At 35.1% G+C, this 19,204-nt stretch overlaps 1 protein-coding gene across 1 annotated transcript in view; it reads left to right on the forward strand.

The window, feature by feature from the left end:
* Positions 1-15,420, forward strand: part of LOC111064644 (cadherin-related tumor suppressor) — a 278,331-nt gene extending 262,911 nt beyond the window's left edge. Inside the window, exons 12-19 of the mRNA XM_039428848.1 lie at positions 877-2,465; positions 4,000-4,651; positions 5,911-6,190; positions 7,417-7,533; positions 8,326-8,662; positions 10,715-11,007; positions 12,444-12,712; positions 14,047-15,420. Coding sequence (XP_039284782.1) covers positions 877-2,465; positions 4,000-4,651; positions 5,911-6,190; positions 7,417-7,533; positions 8,326-8,662; positions 10,715-11,007; positions 12,444-12,712; positions 14,047-14,919 — 4,410 coding nt within the window. The 3' untranslated portion in view covers positions 14,920-15,420. The remainder of the gene's footprint in view (positions 1-876; positions 2,466-3,999; positions 4,652-5,910; positions 6,191-7,416; positions 7,534-8,325; positions 8,663-10,714; positions 11,008-12,443; positions 12,713-14,046) is intronic.
* The last annotated feature ends 3,784 nt before the right edge of the window (positions 15,421-19,204 follow it).

The following is a 19,204-nucleotide window of genomic DNA, read 5'->3' on the forward strand; positions in this document are numbered from 1 at the left end:
TGGCGGTAGATTGCACAATTTTCTTTATACATTCTTGTATACTAATAAAATTTAGTATCGTTAAATGACTTTGTATTGTAAGAATCCATAACTATACCATAGAGAAAAGAAAGCATAATTTAGTATCGTTAAATGATTTTGTATTTTAAGAATCCATAACTATACCATAGAGAAAAGAAAGCATACTTAACAGTGAAATTTGGAACAGAAACGTCCTATACCATGAGCTATCTTCTTATGCTAACTTTTTCCATAATAGTAATACTTACCAACCAGACCAATCCCAACGTTTATCAAGACTACTATTCAAATAGGCTTTATCTCAATATTTGATTAATACCTATTCAATACTGGATCAATGATTTCTCTGATGAATATCTCTCATGTGATTGTAAAGAGTATAGTATTACAGATTCTATTTCATGGCTTAGATTATAAAATACAGATCATATGAAAAAGGTCTGTATTCCTTGACCAATTTTGAATGATAATAATTACGGTATCATTAGAAAATATCATTTCAATTACCGTATCATTAGAAAAGACAATTTCAATTATCGTACTCATTTCAATCAAACTCAGCCACTGTAGAAATTTTGAGAGATAGTTCCTGCTTGTGTCAATTGAATTGTTTAGATTTGAATATCTTACTCTTTGTTTAATTCTGGTGCATTGAACTGAATATCATAAACTGAATATTAATTTGAATGTGATTTTTGAACCTGGCATTTGAATTGTTTGGATTTAATTTTTTTTCTCATTAGTTAAGTTTCATTCATTGAATCAACGATTGAGATTAGGAAATGATTGTCAATATAGAGTTAGTATCTGACACTTAAACTGTATGATTTAAATTTGTTTGTTATATTTTTCTAGGTTGAAATAGAAGACAGCGGCAAGCCAGCACTGAGATCTCGTCACCCAGTCTCCATAGTAGTGTTGGACCAGAACGATACGCCGTCGACACCTCGCTCGGTTCACATCCTGGTGCACGCCTTCAACGACATGTTCCCGATCGGCAAAATCGCCGACGTCCATCCGAACGACGCCGACACGTCGGGCGACTACCAGTGCAAACTAGTCAGTCAACCGAGCATGCGCGCTCGCGTCTTCTCCATCCCTTCCAGCTGCAACCTGCACATATCACAGGTGGCGGTCGGCACCGGTTACTCCATGAGTGTCCTGGGCAATGACGGACGTCACCCTGACGTCACCTCCACCGTCACCGTCGAGATGCAGACTTTCGACAACTCTACCGTCGACAACAGCATCACTGTCCGCGTAGAAAACACCACCGCACAAAAGTTCCTCACACACTTCTACAAAGGATTCACAGATCTGCTCAAAACCACTTTCAACGTAGGAGATCTGCCTTACTTGTACGGCATGAACGAGAAAGACAGCGGACTAGAGATCACAATTGCTGTGAAAGGTGTCAAGGGTTACCAGAACAAAGCTCATCTCCTCGATGTGCTCACTAGAAAACAGGACGCTTTACAACAGTTGCTACAAACCTCATTGATCACCGTGGGATATTCCCCCTGTCAAAACCCGATCTGTGAAAACGGTGGATCGTGCAGTGAGAATATCAATGTGTTTGAAGAGACAAGAATCACAGACAGTCAAACGTTGATATTCACATCTCCGTTGGTTGCACATGATTTCCATTGTAGATGTATTGAAGGATTCACCGGTAAGAGATGTGAGAGGCGACAAGATCCATGCTCTCCGAATCCTTGTAAAGCAGGTGGCTCATGTAGGAGACAGGGTTACGACTTCCAGTGTATCTGTCCACCGGCAAGGGAAGGTCGACTGTGTGAGTCGGAGAAGGGAGATGCTTGTGATGGAAATCCATGCCGAAACGGTGGGTCGTGTCGAGAGAGCCCAGATGGCTCCAGTTTCTTCTGCCTGTGCAGACCAGGATACCGCGGCAACCATTGTGAAACGATAGCGGACTCATGTCGTCCCAACCCTTGCCTGAACGGAGGCCTGTGTGTCAGTTTGAAACCAGGCTACCGATGCAGCTGCACAGACTCCAGACATGGCCGACACTGCGAGAAATCGACGTTCGGCTTTAAGGAGCTTTCCTACATGACATTTCCGCCTCTTGACGCTAGCACAAACGATATTTCTATGATTTTCGCCACAACTAAACCAGACGCTCTGCTTGTATACAACTTCGGCGCGCAGACTGGTGGGAGATCGGACTTTGTTGCAATTGAATTAGTAAACGGGAGAGCGGTGTTTTCGTATGGAGGAGCGAGGACAGCGATTACGTCGGTGACTGTTGGAGGCAACACTGAGGACCAGTCGCTGGCCAACGGAGAGTGGCACAAGATCACAGCCACCCGCAACGGACGTGTCATCTCGCTGAGTGTTGCGCTCTGCACGGAGAATGGGGACGTGTGCCACGAGTGCCGGCCTGGTGATAAACAGTGCTATGCTGACGATATTGGACCTGCAGGGTGAGTTATCTATTCATCAATGTTGTTTTCCATCACGAACTTCTTATTATAAAATCACTTTTTTCTATTAAAAAGAACTACTAGCAGTCAGAATTTTTTACAATAAATGAATTAATCACTCACTGTGACAACGAGATCTATTAATTCATTGTGTTAAAATTTCGATAATTAATTCATTTATTGTAAAAAATTCTGACTGGTAGTCGTTCTTTTTAACAGAAGAAAGTGATTTTATCTATTCAATGAAATTGATATAATTACTTTATTTATAAAAATTTAAAATAGTTTTAAACGATTTCACGTATATCAATAAATTCCCGATGAATAACTAGTTATCACACTCACTTTCATACAGAACATGCCAAAAGAAATATCAACAGTATAGCTTTGAAAGTACAGTTTTAGAGGCTGACTACGTGTTGCCAATTATATCTATTACTCTTTCAAACCTAACTGATTTAGAATCTATTCATCCATTTTTTAATTATGAGAGTTTTCATCGATTTAATATTTAATCACAACTTTATTGAATAGGAATGGGAAGTTTCAAATTTTATTGAAATTAATTTATGAAATAGAATTTGTCTTACATGACATTTATTCATGACAAATTATAGTACCTTTTTAATTATATTATATAAATAAAAATAAGTAGCCCTTCATACATTTCAAGAAGATGTGACATTAATTTATAAACTGACAACATACAAACAAAAATGTATGCAGTAATTTTATTCAATAATTGGAATGTTATAAGCTATACTGAAAATATAGAATATAATTCTTTATCATTTTTATCTCTCGAAATGTATAGGAATGTAGAGCTAAATTGAATATCATGAAATGCATTTTATTATAAAAATTGAAAGAGTAATCAACTGATGAACATTGATTTGGTTAAGCTTGGCATATTTTTCCCACGTTATTGATATCCTAGTATATTTGCTATAAATCCCCCATCAATCATTAATTCAATTATTTTCTTTTCCAAATTTTCGAGCCAACGTAAATGTTTCCAAGTTCTTCATACTTCACTAACAACTGAGCTTTCTGAATGCATATAATTATTATCAATCGTTATCATGCTTCATAATTTATTAGAAACTCATATTCACACTCAATTTTCATATTTACTGATACTTTGATATATCATTCAGATTTACTAATAGAGTATTTTAATAAGGCTACTTGAATTGTTTAATTAATGTAAGAATAACTAGACTACATAGTACACTTTTCCACATGAACGCTACTAGTTTCAGCTTTCAAGCCATTTTCAAGTGTCAAAAGTTTGAAAAAGGGTACTATGTAGTTATTTATATATTAAGTTCAAGTTTCAAGTTTTATTGTTTAGCAATACAAGAAAATACAAAACATCAAATCAGATACCTATAAATAACAATTTAAAGATACTACTTCTTAATTATTCTCCTCTTATTATACTCCTCTCATAGTTTAGTTAATCTATTAATATTATTTTTTGATCAACCTTCGAGTTACAAGAATGCTCTTATAACATGATACGACTTTGCAGGACTCTGAACTTCAACAACCAACCGATGTTCGTGGGAGGCCTGATGTCGGCCGATCCGATCCTAGAGCGACCCGGTCAGGTGAGCTCGGACGACCTGGTCGGCTGCGTGCACAGTCTAGCCGTCAACGGCCGACCACTCAACCTGACCAACCCACTGCGGTCCCGTGGGATCGACGCCACCTGCGGCCGATCGTCCCGGAGTCCCTGCGCCGCCTCTCCGTCTACTTTCTCCTCACCCGACATCACCGAATCGACATCCGTCTCGACACAGAGCTCCCAGTGTGGCATCGCCGGCGTCTGCTACAACCGCTGGAAGAGCGTGTCCTGCATGTGTGAAAGCTCCAACCTCATCTCGCCGAATTGTTTCGAGGCCTTGGAGCCGGTCACTCTCACTGATGGAGGCTTCATAGAGTTCAAGATATCTGAAACGCATAGACGAATGCAGCTGCTGGACACACTGTATGGGGGTTCGACTCTGTGGCGGCTGAGGAACGAGGTCCCGAAAGTGAAGAGGTTCGCGACTACTGGATCGTCTCTGGCCAACCTCGCCGGCAATCAGCCTCCCAAGAAGATCAGCCTCATGTTCAGAACACTCAGGACAAGTGGTCTCATATTTTTTGCCGCCACTAATAAAGACTACACCTCATTAGAAGTGAGTAAATCAGTTCTATATTTCAATGCATTCACATATGAAATTATCAAGTTTTATTAAAATCAGTGAGCTACTTTATGAATTTCATAGATAATTGATTTCATGTGTAAAGAAACAACTGTTAAAAAAAACATCAAACAATGTTTAAAGTTATGAATGATGGAAATACAAGACGACGACAAAGCGGAGCCAAAAAATACTACAGTAAAATATTGATATGAATTGGCATTATTTGCTAATTTTAAAGCCTTCATTATTTCCTAATCTTCATAGCTTTCAACTGCCAAGCAATTTTTCTTCCAGGTGATGAGGATCCCTCCCTTATTTCAAGCAAAAGGATTTGAAAATATTGAACCTCATAACCAGTCTCCATACTAATATTCTATCAGAAAGCATTATTTAATATGAAATTATTTGAGGAACTGGTTCTCATTAAAGTGTTAATTGTTTATTATGAATTGACAAGAACCGAAGGTGATACAATAGAATTTTTAGTGAAATTTGACAATATCCTTGTTTTCTTATTATGGAGACTTGTTTTCTTATTATGGAGACTTGTTTTCTTATTTCACAACATCACCGTCAATTCTACTAATTTTAATAATACAATAGAGTTGGATAGAACAGGAATTGTACACTTTCTAATTAATTCAATCTTATTTGTATTAATTTTTTGAAACAATGACATTTAAATGTTGTTTTCTGATCAGATTACTGAAACTGTTTACAAATAAAGCGATAGTTTCAAAAGTATAAGCTATTTGATGCATGAGAAATTCTACAAAAAGAATGCTCATTTTCCACTAATTTATACAATTATAAATAATATATTACAAATTCTATTTATTTTATGAAAACTAAATTTGTTCAGTCGAATTCAATCATTGATTCACAGGATAGGTAGAGATCTTAGTTGGTTAATTTTCAGTAACTTAAAAGATCCAACTAATAAATATCATCACAATGAAACTCTGTTCACAAATAAAGCGATAGATTCAAAAGTATAAGCTATATGATGCATGAGAAATTCTCCAAAAGATTGCTAATTTTTACAATTATAAATAATATATTATAACTTCTATTTATTTTATGAAAATTGAATTGGTTCAGTCGAATTCAATCATTGACTCACAGGATATTATGAGATCTTAGTTGGTTAATTTTCAGTGACTAGAAGATCAAACTAATTAATATCACAATCGTCTGCTAACATCAATGAATAATCCACTCAAAATCTAATTAAAAAATTATTTTTCCAGCTGGTTGGAGGCTACCTAGTCTATGTGTCGCAGTTGAGCTCAGCAGGATCACCGGTGAACATGACCGTCAATGAGAAGGGACTCCTGTCGGACAACCAGTGGCACAATCTGACCATGATCTCGCACAACAGAGGGCTGCGCCTGATGCTTGATGGAGACCGGGTTGGCGAGGAGCTCGACTCAGCCGGTGTTCACGACTTCCTCGACCCCTACTTGACTGATCTGTTCCTGGGTGGTGTTCGTAGAGACACCATTCGGGGTGGTGATACACTTCCATCAGGTGAGTGCTTACAGAATACATTGTTTATTGTGTATTAGATGTGATTAAATAGTAATCAATTATTTGAACTGAAATGTAATATTAAACTGTGAATTTGAATGGAGCACTATAGTTTTGTCACTGGAGTAAATAAAACTACTATGACGATAAGCAACATCAATCACCGTATTAAACCAATACCTACTATTACTTCAGGCCCCACAACTAATTAATGACGTCATAACATGTAGATTGATTCTTCCTAGATCATAGTTGTTTCTACTAGCTTATCAATGTAACTTTTGTTACTATATCGAATTTTTATTGGATCGAATACTATCTAAATTTCAGATTGAAGACATTTGTAATTTAATAAGTAGAAATTTTATTAAAATAAAAACACTTTATTCCACAAATGCAATAATTTATCCATACTTTCAGTTAATAGATAGACATAGGCCTACTCGATTCAGTGTTATTGATGCCTGTATCGGAATCGAAGGAGAGGTAAATCAAAGATAAACCAAATTTGATCTCTTTGAACTCTTTTTGGGAAAGAGGCTCCCACAAACTTGATCACAATAAATCTGTAGTACAAAGAAACCCATCAGGAGACTGTTTTTCACTTAGGAAAAACCTTTAATATTATGATGTTATGGACAGTTCCAACACTTTGCATTTACTTTCTAATTTATTAGTTCAAAAGTTCTTTCATACACTTTATTTACACTGTTCTTCCATACTCTAATTACACTGTTATTTCACATTGAGTGTGTTTTTCAAATAACTCACCACTCATTGATGGCTGTTTAATTTTGTTGAATTTTTAGAGAATTGTGTTTTCATTTCATGAATTCCTTTGAATGTTTGGTCACTATTGCTTGTAATGGAATGTGCTTAGTGCCATGCTTGACAAATTGTGCTTCAAATTCGTCTGAAATAAATTTTTGTTTTGAAAAGTGGTATGATTGACAAATTGTATCAAAAACTTTTACATTCTGTTGATACTTGCATAATACACATAATTAGATGTTATCCCATATTTATATATAGAAGTACAATTTTATAAGAGAAGTAATATCCGACACAAATTTTCAATTCCACTTTTCTGTCAATTTTAATTTTATTAGTCGCGTTATTTGCTTTATTCATCAAAACCAGGGCATAAAAACGAATCAACTATGATCATAATCACCATTATTCGTGAAATTCAATCGATGAAACTACTAAAATGGAATTTTTTACAGGTTTTTCAGGCTGCCTTGCGAATTTCACAGTTAACGACGAGGTGCAACCGATGAATGGGTCTGGAAGCATATTCTGGGATAGCATTCAGTATGGAAAAGTTTCGCCTGGATGCACAGGTCAGTTTATCATTTCGTTAAATTTAATTTTACTTCAGATTACTCAGTGGTCAAAATACAAAATAGAAGTACACAGTATTTCTCTAAGTAGTTCAGTAGTTGAACACATGATTCTGCAGGTTTTATATCTATGAAAAATGGAATAAGAAAATTTATTATTCATCAATATTCTGGCTAGGATGATACATGAATAATACTAATTTCATAAAATCAATATGAATAGATACTATTCTACAGTTCCTTCAGTGATCTGTTGATCGGAGCATCGGATTATGAATGGTATATGCATCATCTAAAATTTAGTGATGTTTATTTAGATACACTCTATCATCAGTCCTATCAATTGTTTTATTGTTGATAGATTATTTATTTTTTATCGTCCATAACTAACCGAACTAATAATTGTTCTTATTACTGTATTCAAATATAATCGTCAAGGTAATCTGATGAAACCATGATTTTTGGTTTTGCACCACCTCACTTAAAGATTATTATTCAACCAAGGTAGTACTATTCTTCATTGTCTTTAAAGAAAACGTCCAAAAACAATAAATGGGATCAATTTGAACATAAATTCACACGTTCACAGACCATCATTTCAATCAACACTCTAATTTGTTGTTGTTTGAATTATAGGATAATTCCCACTTTCGTTGAAGAGATATTTCAGACTTATTCCATTGTATCTTTTCAACTGTGTTCTCTAATCCCTAATCATTTCGACCAGTTTTATCTCTGATACGAGAGTGAAAATCTTCTGGATTAAACAATATTTGTGTTTGATGATTACAGGTCCAATCGGTATCGACACAGCAGCCAGCACCACCGATCCACTCTCAATAGGCATATCACTGGTTCTAGTCTTCTTCGTGATTCTGCTGGTGGCGATTCTCATCAGCTTCGTGGTTTTCCGACTGCGCAAACAGAAGAAAGAGAAGAGTGGTGGTGGGGGAAATCACACAAAGCAGAACGGGGGGACGACTCTGGTGGCGGGGGGATTGACCAATGACGGCGGTCGGACGGGAATGCATCCGGAAAATACGGTCCCCAGCTTCATGACCGACAACGGTGACGTCATCAGAGGTGTCGGCGGTCATCATCTGGTTGGGCCTGAGCTCATATCAAAGAGGTTGGTAAAAATATTAATGATCTAAAGTCCAAAAACCAATTTCCCTCAATAAAATCTATTTGAATTTATTTATCTACAAATACAACTTTCTAGAAGTATTATAAGCCTAGGTGATGATGAAGGGATGGATGATGATACAAACGTTTTTATTATTGATGTACGTTCCGTAGTGCTTGTTCGAGTAGTGTCCAGTGAAAGAGGAGAGCTTCCTGTTTCTAATGGAATCTAGCAGTTATTGCAGTCAATAATAAATGCAATAGATTAGTGATGTCCAGTGAAAAGCAGAGCTGTGTTTTTGATGAAATCAAGCTTTTATTGCAGTCAATAATGAATGAAATAAATTAGTGATATTTAGTGAAAAAGTAGAGCTGTGTTTTTGATAAAATCAAGCTGTTATTGTAGTCAATAATAAATGCAATAGATCAGTGATGTCCAGTAAGAAACAGAGCTGTGTTTTAGTGACATCTTGCTCATATATCAATAAGTGTTCATATTCAATAATAGCAGCATAGGATACTTATGGAAAACTCATGGTATTATTCTACAATCAGTGTGTTAGGATAGAGAAAAATTGTTTTCCAGTCTCTAGACAAGAAACCCATGGTAGGCTAATAACAATTTTCCTAAAAATCGTTCTTTCATTTTATATAACTGTTTCAGCGTTATTTCCAATCGTAGCCTGATGTGTAAGGAAATCAAAGAGAATGGTGTATTCATTGTTTAATACTTTTGATTTGATTATTTAACCAGACAAACTGAATCTCGTATACAAGCTGCTGAAATGAGATTTTTACGAGCGGTCAAAGGTTGTAGTAGACTGGATAAAATAAGGAATGACAACATAAGAGCTGAATTGAATGTAGAACCGCTATTGGATATTCTGAAGAAATATCGGGAAAATTGGTCCACTCATTTATTCAGAATGCCATCCAATAGGCTCCCAATATTAGCATTGGAGTACAAACCCGAAGGAAAGCGAGGCATAGGAAGACCAAGGAAGAAATGGATGCCGGTACAGGTCAATAGAGCCTAATCCTTGTAAGATGATGATGACGATGATGATGATTATGATGATGATTATGATGATTATTCATGAGTTGGTAAGAAGGAGGTCGTGAAATAACTTGAATAATTTTCAATATTCCAATTAACATAGACTATATCACATTCTGAAAACTCTTTTTTCACACGATTTGGAAGAGATTTTGCATTCAAGGGTAATGTGTTCCGGTTGATGAGAGAGATATGGAATTCAAAATGATATAAAACGACCAAAAACTGTCACAACTAGTTATTTCTGATGAAAAACACAAATAATGGAAATTGTCAACCAATTATTATTATTTTATATTTATAACAGAACCTGGTTTCGTGTGGCTCCATCAGCCACAAATCTTTCAAATTTTATTCAATCCAATTCACAATATTTACAAATTATAAGCAAAAAGACAACAATATTACTCAACTCAAAAAAGAAGAAAAAATTTGCTGAATATAATTAAGAACCTAATAATCATTATTGAACAATAATTTTAGATGAAAACTTCGAATATATATCAGGACTAATTTGTTGCTGCTACATTTGTGGAGCGGCCTTACTTCTCTGAATATTTTTAGTTGTTTTATTATGAGTAGTACACCCCAATCGGGCTTATGGCTAGGGTTGTCCACTTTTATTTCACATTTTCATATCTTTCTTAGTTATTTTGTATTATGTTTTTTTTGTGGAATAAATGAATTGATTGATTGAATTTGTGAATGAGGATTAATAAATACTACAATAGTAAAATCACTTCACTTATATGGGCTACTTTTGTTCTAATTAATAAAAACAAAATATAAAAACTTTAAAATATTTTAACGATTAGTTTCGACCATAGGTCATTTTCAATCATTTTAACTTGACCTATGGTCGAAAATAATTTAAAGTTTTTAATAATAAAGTTTACTACAATTTTTTATATTGTTTTTATTAATTTGTACAATACTAAAATTTGAAAATTGGAAAAATCTTCATTTAAACTTAATGTCAATTCTTCTGTTTACGTTTAGGTACAAAGACTCGGAGGTGGTGGGGGGTGAGCACCAGCGACCACAGCGACCGGACATAATCGAGCGCGAAGTGGTGTCCAAGTCACCCCTGCCTCGCGACGATCCGCACCATCCGCCTCTGCCGCTGCAGCATCACTCGCACGACCCGCAGTCGCCGTCTGCCGTCATGGGCGTGCCGCAGTCGCCGTCTGCGGTCATCGGCGTCGACTCCGAACTGATGCCCGAGCACTACGACCTCGAAAACGCATCCTCCATCGCTCCCTCCGACATCGACATTGTATATCACTATAAAGGTATCCAATGCACAAAAGCCTATTCACAAATACTTATTTTTTATTTCTCTATGAATATAATAAATTATTCATACTCTTGAATCGATAATGAGTATTCTTGGTTTTTAATTTTTAAAGTAGAGCAAACTAAAAATTCTTTGCCAACTCATATACTCGTACAAATAAGTAACTTATAGAATAAAAAAATATTTGTTGAGTACTATTCTAGATTTTCAATGTTTATATAAATTCTACTCTTGTGAAGAGTTTCATCTTATTTTTATGTATTTGTTCTCTAATTTGATTGATATTGAAGTGAAAACAAAAATACTTTTTCTCTTTTCATTGGTAATCTTCAATGCAAACTAATATTCATCAAGAAGGGGACCAATATTTTCTTACGTGAATTTATTCATAAGAGACTTATTAGTATCTTCTCAATAATTTACTTGTATGAATTATATGTTCAATTGAAATTATAATTCTGTTGCATTCAATCTAGGAGTTCTGATACTATAATCTAATTTTTGGATACTCGTTTCATGTAACATTTTCGTTTTTGTTAGAAAAGATAATTATTTTGATCATTCATTTATTATATTTTCCCCCAAAGCTCTATAATTATATCAATAAGTGCATTCGACTTTTTAGGAAAGTTGTAGTATGAATTGGGTGATAAACTAAAGTATTCACAATATTAGTAAAGTACATATGCACTCAAGCATCAATATATACGATATAATATATACGCTAGGAAAAATTATTTTGAATGTTAATTTGCTGGTTCAGGTCTAGTGTTCTGTGGAGTGTACTTTCACTTTCTAGTAATAGGAAACTGAAGAATTGTTACTAGCTATCTCAAACCGAAAACACCTATTTTTATTACTCTTCATGAATGTATAACCAAACAATAAGAAAATTGAGCCTATTAGGACTCGTCTTACAATACTACTACATCTGTGTTGCTCTTTAAAATAATAATAATAATAATAATATTAATAATAATTCAAAAAATCTTTATTGACATCAACCACAAAAAAAATATATATATATATAATAACTTGATAAATTTTATACAGCAATGGCCTTCAGGCCTTCTGCCAGAAAAATAAATAAATAAAACGTATATGTAAGTTATAAAATGTATATGCAAATGAAAGTATGTCAGACGAAGTACCTATTCTTCAGTTTACTTCAGTATATTAAGATAAAGTATACTGCAGTATAGGCCTATTTCAGTATATTCAGATGAAGTCTTCTTCAGTAAACGTCAGTATATTCAGAGGAATTGAAGTTTGTCGATGCAATTTGGTTTATGACGATAAAACATTATTGATTCTTGATTATTTTAATAGAATGATATTATTGACAATAAGTTTGAATTTTTGAATGGAGTTTGAATCTATGAATGTTCTGGATACAATTTTCACCAAACTAACCAGCTATGTTTTGCTCAGGTTACCGAGAAGGAGCGAACCTCAGAAAGTACAAAGCGCCCGTGCCGCACCTGACGGGTGTGCCGGCGTCGCACAAGCACGGCGTCACACAGTCGCAGTCGCAGCAGCCGCAACCGCAGCATCGGCACTCGCCGCACCACGGCCCCCTGCCCTCGCCCTGCCCCCGGCCGCCGCCCCCCAACAGCCCCCCGCACCAGAGCACGCCCCTCGCCAGGCTCAGTCCCAGCAGCGAGCTGTCGCAGGGCATCACACGAATTCTCACGTTACAAGTATGTACAGCTACCAAAATCACACGTTAAAATTACTATACTCATCATAACCACCTATTAATTAACAATGAACACAAAAATTTGTGTACAAAAATTTACAAAACATACAAAATATGATACAGATGGAATTAAATAGAGAATGCATTTATTCAAATGCTAATTATTATTTAACAAAAATCCTAAATAAATGCTGCAAATCACCCCGAAGACCTCTGCTACTGCAGACATTGACAACAGGGGTAATAGCTAGATGGATATTCGATGAGAACTATTATCCAAAAATTAGTTGCCAGCCCGGGAATCGAACCCGGTACCTCCCAATTGCTAGTCAGGAAAGCTTGACAATGCTTGAAAAATGCATTGAAATGCTTGAGAAAAGCATTCCTGACTAGCAATTGGGAGGTACCGGGTTCGATTCCCGGGCTGGCAACTAATTTTTGGATAGTAGTTCTCATCGAATTTCCATCTAGCTGTTACCCCTGTTGTCAATGTCTGCAGTAGCAGAGGTCTTCGGGGTGATTTGCAGCATTTATTTGGGATTTTCGTTAAATAATAATTATACAAAATATGTTGTACAAAAACAAAATGTACCACATTTGTAATAGATATTATTCAATCCTTCGTTTACACAATGTTATGTACACAATCCTTATTCACAATCCTTATTCACAATCCTAATTTCTAGTACAATTTTCAGTCCAATAATGATATGCAAATAGTTTCAATGCCTAGAAATCAAATTGAAATATTGTTGTTCGAAGATATATAACAGTTTTTTCAAATATGAAAAATTTGGGTACAAGAAGCCTTGCCTAATCTTCAGGCATATGTCAGTTTTTGAAGATGATAATTATATTACATTTTGAATATATAAATATTTGATATCTATGAAATGATGTGTATATCACTCTATCATAGTTTACAGAATGTGATAACGTAGACTAGCAGCAAGACATCAGATGAATACATTTACCTTCAGGTACAAAAATAGAATAAAATCAGTTATAGAATAGGTCGGTTTTAAAGAGAAAATTCATTGAATTCTATAAAACACATATAATAACACATTTCACAGACTATATATTGCAACAAGAAATAAGATAATATGAATACAAATCTCATCGATAATTTTTAAAGGTTTGAAAGTTTTTTATAGGAGCTTTTATCGAACATTAATTTACTTGTTGCTTTTTGTCCATGGGATTCACTTCCTTAAGAACTTGCTACTATTTGGAACTGTCTATTGGAGTAAATTGAGAATGGTTCCATGGTACACGATTCTTCTAGCTTAGTACTCTAGGATTTGGTTTCATTGATTAATGTATGTGTTGCAGGACATAAGTGGGAAGCCACTGCAGTCAGCACTACTGGCGACAACGTCATCCTCAGGGGGAGTGGGCAAGGATGTGCTACACAGCAACAGCGAGCGAAGCCTCAACAGTCCGGTCATGAGTCGGCTGAGCGGCCAGAGCTCGTCGGCCAGTCGCAAGACGCCAAACGCGGGGCAAGATGTGGGCAACATCGGCCTCACCTCCAACGGGGGTATGCCCATCAACGGGGGCATGCCCATGGGCCTCACGGCCGAGGAGATCGACCGCCTCAACGTGCGTCCGCGAACCTCTAGTCTGGTCAGCACACTCGACGCGGTGTCGAGCTCTAGCGGCCGCGGAGTCAACCAGGAGAGTCACCGACTCCACGGAGCCGTGAACGGAGGCGGTGACCACAGCTCCACCACAACCGACGAGAGCGGAAACGACTCGTTCACCTGTTCCGAGATAGAGTACGATAATAACAGTGTGACGGGTGAGAAACTCAGTGACGTCATCTTCACGAAACTCAGCAACGACGACGAACGGTCGTCGCGGACACGGAACAGCGACACGGGCACCCCCGACAAACCTCCCCCACCACCCACCTCCTACGACGGGTTCGACTCGTCGTTCCGCGGCTCCCTCAGCACGCTAGTGCCATCAGACGACGACCTGTCGCACGTAGGTGGCCCGCTGTATCGGCCGCAGAACGGGTCGCCGTCATCACTTCCGGCCGCTGACAGCTGGAACTACCTGCTCGACTGGGGTCCCGACTTCGAGAGCCTGGTCGGTGTGTTCAACGATATCGCTGAACTGCCAGACTCGGTGAATGGCCGCGTGCCAGCTTCGCTCAGACTCCCCAATGGCGCGACCAAACCATCCGAGGAGTACGTCTGACAATACTCGAGTAATAATAACGTACGTCTCTTAGTGAGTAGGCCTACACGCTTCTAGTTCATTCTTATATCAAGTCTTATATAAATTGGAAATTTAATTAAGTATTCACACAGAAAAGTTAACAAACTAAAAATATGTTGCATGACTGAGTTAGATATTGTTGATTCCTTGATTTTAATTCTCATCCCAAAGATCAATTACTGTCGTGGAATTGGAATTTTTCCACATCCATGTTGATGAAAATAATTAAATCTCAAATATGTTGTAAAATTAGTAAATAGATTAAATGAAGAGTGAAAGGAGCAATAATCATAAGGAATTATGCAATAATGAGATTCATCCATTTGTTCAACTCAGAGAAATAGTTCATTCCTATTGTTGAGGGGTTATGTCAAGTCTTAATATAGATTCTAAAAATATTCACATACTTTACTCAGAACCGTTATCAAATTTCTTCACACTGAAAAGGTGTTTTACTGAAAAGATGTATGAATAACATAATTTTTGTTTTAAAATATAAATTATTATGGGATTGACAATATTTATACATTTCATTCATCTATCTTGATGAAAATTATTATACCTCAAATATACTGTGAACCTTGTAAACGCCATCAACCAGGAGTGAAAGTAATAATTATTAGAAATTATGCAATTATTTCATTTGTTGAACTCAGAGAAATAGCAAATCGTATATAATAACTCAGTGCAAATAGAAACTCAGATGGACTTGTTAATGTGTTTGTGTGAATTACTGAATATTGCAAATACCTGATTGATAGAAGATGCACTAAAATTATGATCTTATAATAGGCCTAATTGAATTCAACGGTTAATTACTATCCTTTAGCATATAAAGTAGTTTCATGCATTTCATCAAAATGTTTAGAAACGTGTCAAAATAGACACGCATTGTATTGCTATTACAATAGCATTCGACAATATTTTTGTTCAACTCATTATAATGTGTAAATATTTACTTGAGTTTTCATATAATTTATTACTTTTGTAAGATAGAAAAGAATGCTTTCTTTAAACCCCTTCAAGCAAATCTTCTCAACTCTGTTACACATAAACAAGTCTGGGTTTCTTTTTGTGCTGGTTTGAAACCCACTGAAGAATCAGTGTAATCAATTGGATTTTTTGAGATGTACACACCATTGCGAATCGTATGACGACGACGGGAGCGGGAGTATTTTTGAGCGATAGTTAAATGGTTGCCATCGGCGTCGTGCGAATCGCATTGTTGTACACAAGCCTCAATGCTGCATAAATTCAAATATCTGTTAATAACAAATTGAAGAATTGAAAGATAGATATTTTTCTTCCAAATCATGTTTCTAAAATATTAGCATGTTCCTTTTCAGTTAACAGAAAATTAAACTGAATTAATCTTGGTCTACGAAGCAGCAATACAATTCATTCAAAATGATCATCCTGTATTTTTTACATACTCTTTGATTCATATTTAATATATAGTTTATGATTTATACATGATAATGACACTATAGCGTGCTCTCCCTACAGCTGGATAAATCATCAAACTTATTGATGTTGGGAATCTTGGAATGAGATATTCAATTATACCTCAAGGATCCTTCTTACACTAGGACTAAGCATATTTAGTAATATTCTTTGGTTTTAATTTTTTAAATCCATAATAAGAAGTGATTTCATGTTTCCTATAAGCAGATATGTAGAAGTAGACCCTCGATTTATTATTAGATGAAGTAGAAAATTTGTTGTCAGAGCAGTTATTTCCTGCTTGAATGAACGAGACTGATATCATACTTTTTTCTGACTACAGTACAATATTTTTTAAGGTAGTGCCATGCCAATTTAAAAATACATCTATATGCTTTTTTCAGAAATTCCCATAGATGAAGAGTCCAAATTTGACTTACATAATCCATTTCTCATCACTATCAAGTATCATAGTTTTATGTACCTGAACTACTCAACATATTATTTAAGCTGCGTTTACACCAACATTTTGTTAATAACTTAATCCTTATGGATTCTATTAGATTGAACATATCATACAAATGATGAACATATGCGTTTGTCAAGTTCCGTTCAATTTAATAGAATCTATATGAATTAAGTTATACACATTTTTTATAACTTTGGTGTAAACGCAGCTTTAAATTCTTCACATATTCTACTTTTGCCATAATTGAGTATTAGAAGAATATTATGGATAGTAAACTGCAGTAATTTATTTTGATGTTTTACAAAAACAAAGTCTGATTATTTATTACTAATTTATTGATTATCCTGCCATAGGTCTTGCCATTTTTATGAAATATTGATGCCAATCATGATGCCACTCATTCATGTAACTCAATCTGAACTGACATTTTACAATTTTTTCTACTTCACTGTGATATTATAGAAAATAATGTATCATAGTGGAAAAAGCTTTAACATACTATATTATCTTGAATAAGCCAATAGTATACTTTAGTTATAGTAATTGATATTTTATAAGCTGAATCATATAGTATTGCAGCATATTAATGTAGGAATCAATTTATCTTTATTCATTTCTACAAATAAAATACCTACTTTAATTATAGCGTTCCTATTTATAACTTTGGTGATTTCTCCAGCTCAATATATTTCCATATTCATTGGACTTGAACAATATTATCCTACTGTATAGCATGAATTTCTGTTATGAAGTGTAATCATGACATCAAATAATTGATTGCTATTTTAAATTATTATAGTCTTTATAATAGTTATAATAGTTTTGTCAGAATATATATTATTTTAGATGTCCTACCATTCTTATTGAAAGTATGTGTTGCATATATCAACAGATATTAGAGGTGAGTTCGAACTGAATATCTTATTTGATAGGACTCTTAAGATATAGGGTAATACATTTCCATATTATATAAACTTGTGACTTGATATTAGACATGAACTAGAAGTATAATTATTATAGCTTATGTGAGCATCTACATATTAAGGCAAACACTGAAGACTGTAATAAATTATACAAACCTCTATTTAAATAAGTATTGATAATTTCTGGCGAATATTAGTGTTCGATTGAGTAGTTGTTAATTCTATAGTTGTATTTAGTGTTCAAATTAAGTTCAGATCATTCGCTATCTTGGTCTGAACAAAATTCAGGGATTTCGTTACGATGATGTAGTCATTAGAACGTTTTTATTTAAAATGTAGATTTTTTCTGAAAATCGTTTTCTGTTTGCCATGAAATATATTGTACAGTTTGTTCCATTCGCTTGAGAATGGATGTCTTTGTAGTTGTCCGGTTACTGTACATTATTGAAACATGACGCTTAATATTTTGCCATGCAAGTTCAGTGGAGGGAGTCTTGAACAACACCTATCATAGAATAAAGCAAACATTACTCCTTCCTTGAACACAAAACTTTCAAAAAATGGCGATTTATTCATTTTATCAATAGAATATTTTGTATAGACGTCGACATGCTCAAAGAGATTTTTTATTAATATCAGTATTGTTGATATATTGGATAACTATTTTTTATTAATAATAGACTTACTATTGTAGGTTTCATCTCCAATTGTTTGCCATAACAGTAATGTATAATTAAATATTAAACTCGATACCCTTTGTAAATTATTGCTATATATTGGCAAATTTGTAAAGTAATAGTGATGTAAGACAAAACCACGATTGTAAATATAAGATTTAGTGAATGCCTGCTGACGATGTGTTATTATAAAATTGAATAATTCTTCTATTCATTTCAAATGCAGCAGCCATATTAAGTAGTGCCAAATATTGTGTTTGAAAACGTCCGTGTACCTTCTACACATGTACAATACTCCATTGTGTATAGCTATGTATAGGTTTTTAAAAAATAATGTATACAATAATGTATAGAAACTAATGTATGCGTGACTTGTACATGAAAAAGTGCCTGTTTTTAAAGACTGAATGGAAGGAAATGAATGTTTTGTAATAAAATATCACAACAAAAATAAAAATGTCCACCTTATTATTTTTAAAAGACCCTTTTAAAGTCACTCACAAATACTGATTATATTGAATCCCGGTCGAAAAAACCCTTTAAATTTTAATCATGATTAGATGCCACGAGAACAAAAATCGGAGAAGGCTTTTCTTAAAAGAAGCTTACTCTGATTGGTTCTCATGGTATTTAATCGAGATTAAAATCTAACAGTCTTTTGTGCAACCGGGCCTCACATCACGTTTTATTAAGATACGAATATAGAGAGCTTTTTCAAGTACAGCGTTATAAACAGCAAAGTAATCTTATTA

This window comes from Nilaparvata lugens, chromosome 5 (genome assembly GCF_014356525.2).
Source record: "Nilaparvata lugens isolate BPH chromosome 5, ASM1435652v1, whole genome shotgun sequence".
NCBI lineage: Eukaryota > Metazoa > Arthropoda > Insecta > Hemiptera > Delphacidae > Nilaparvata > Nilaparvata lugens.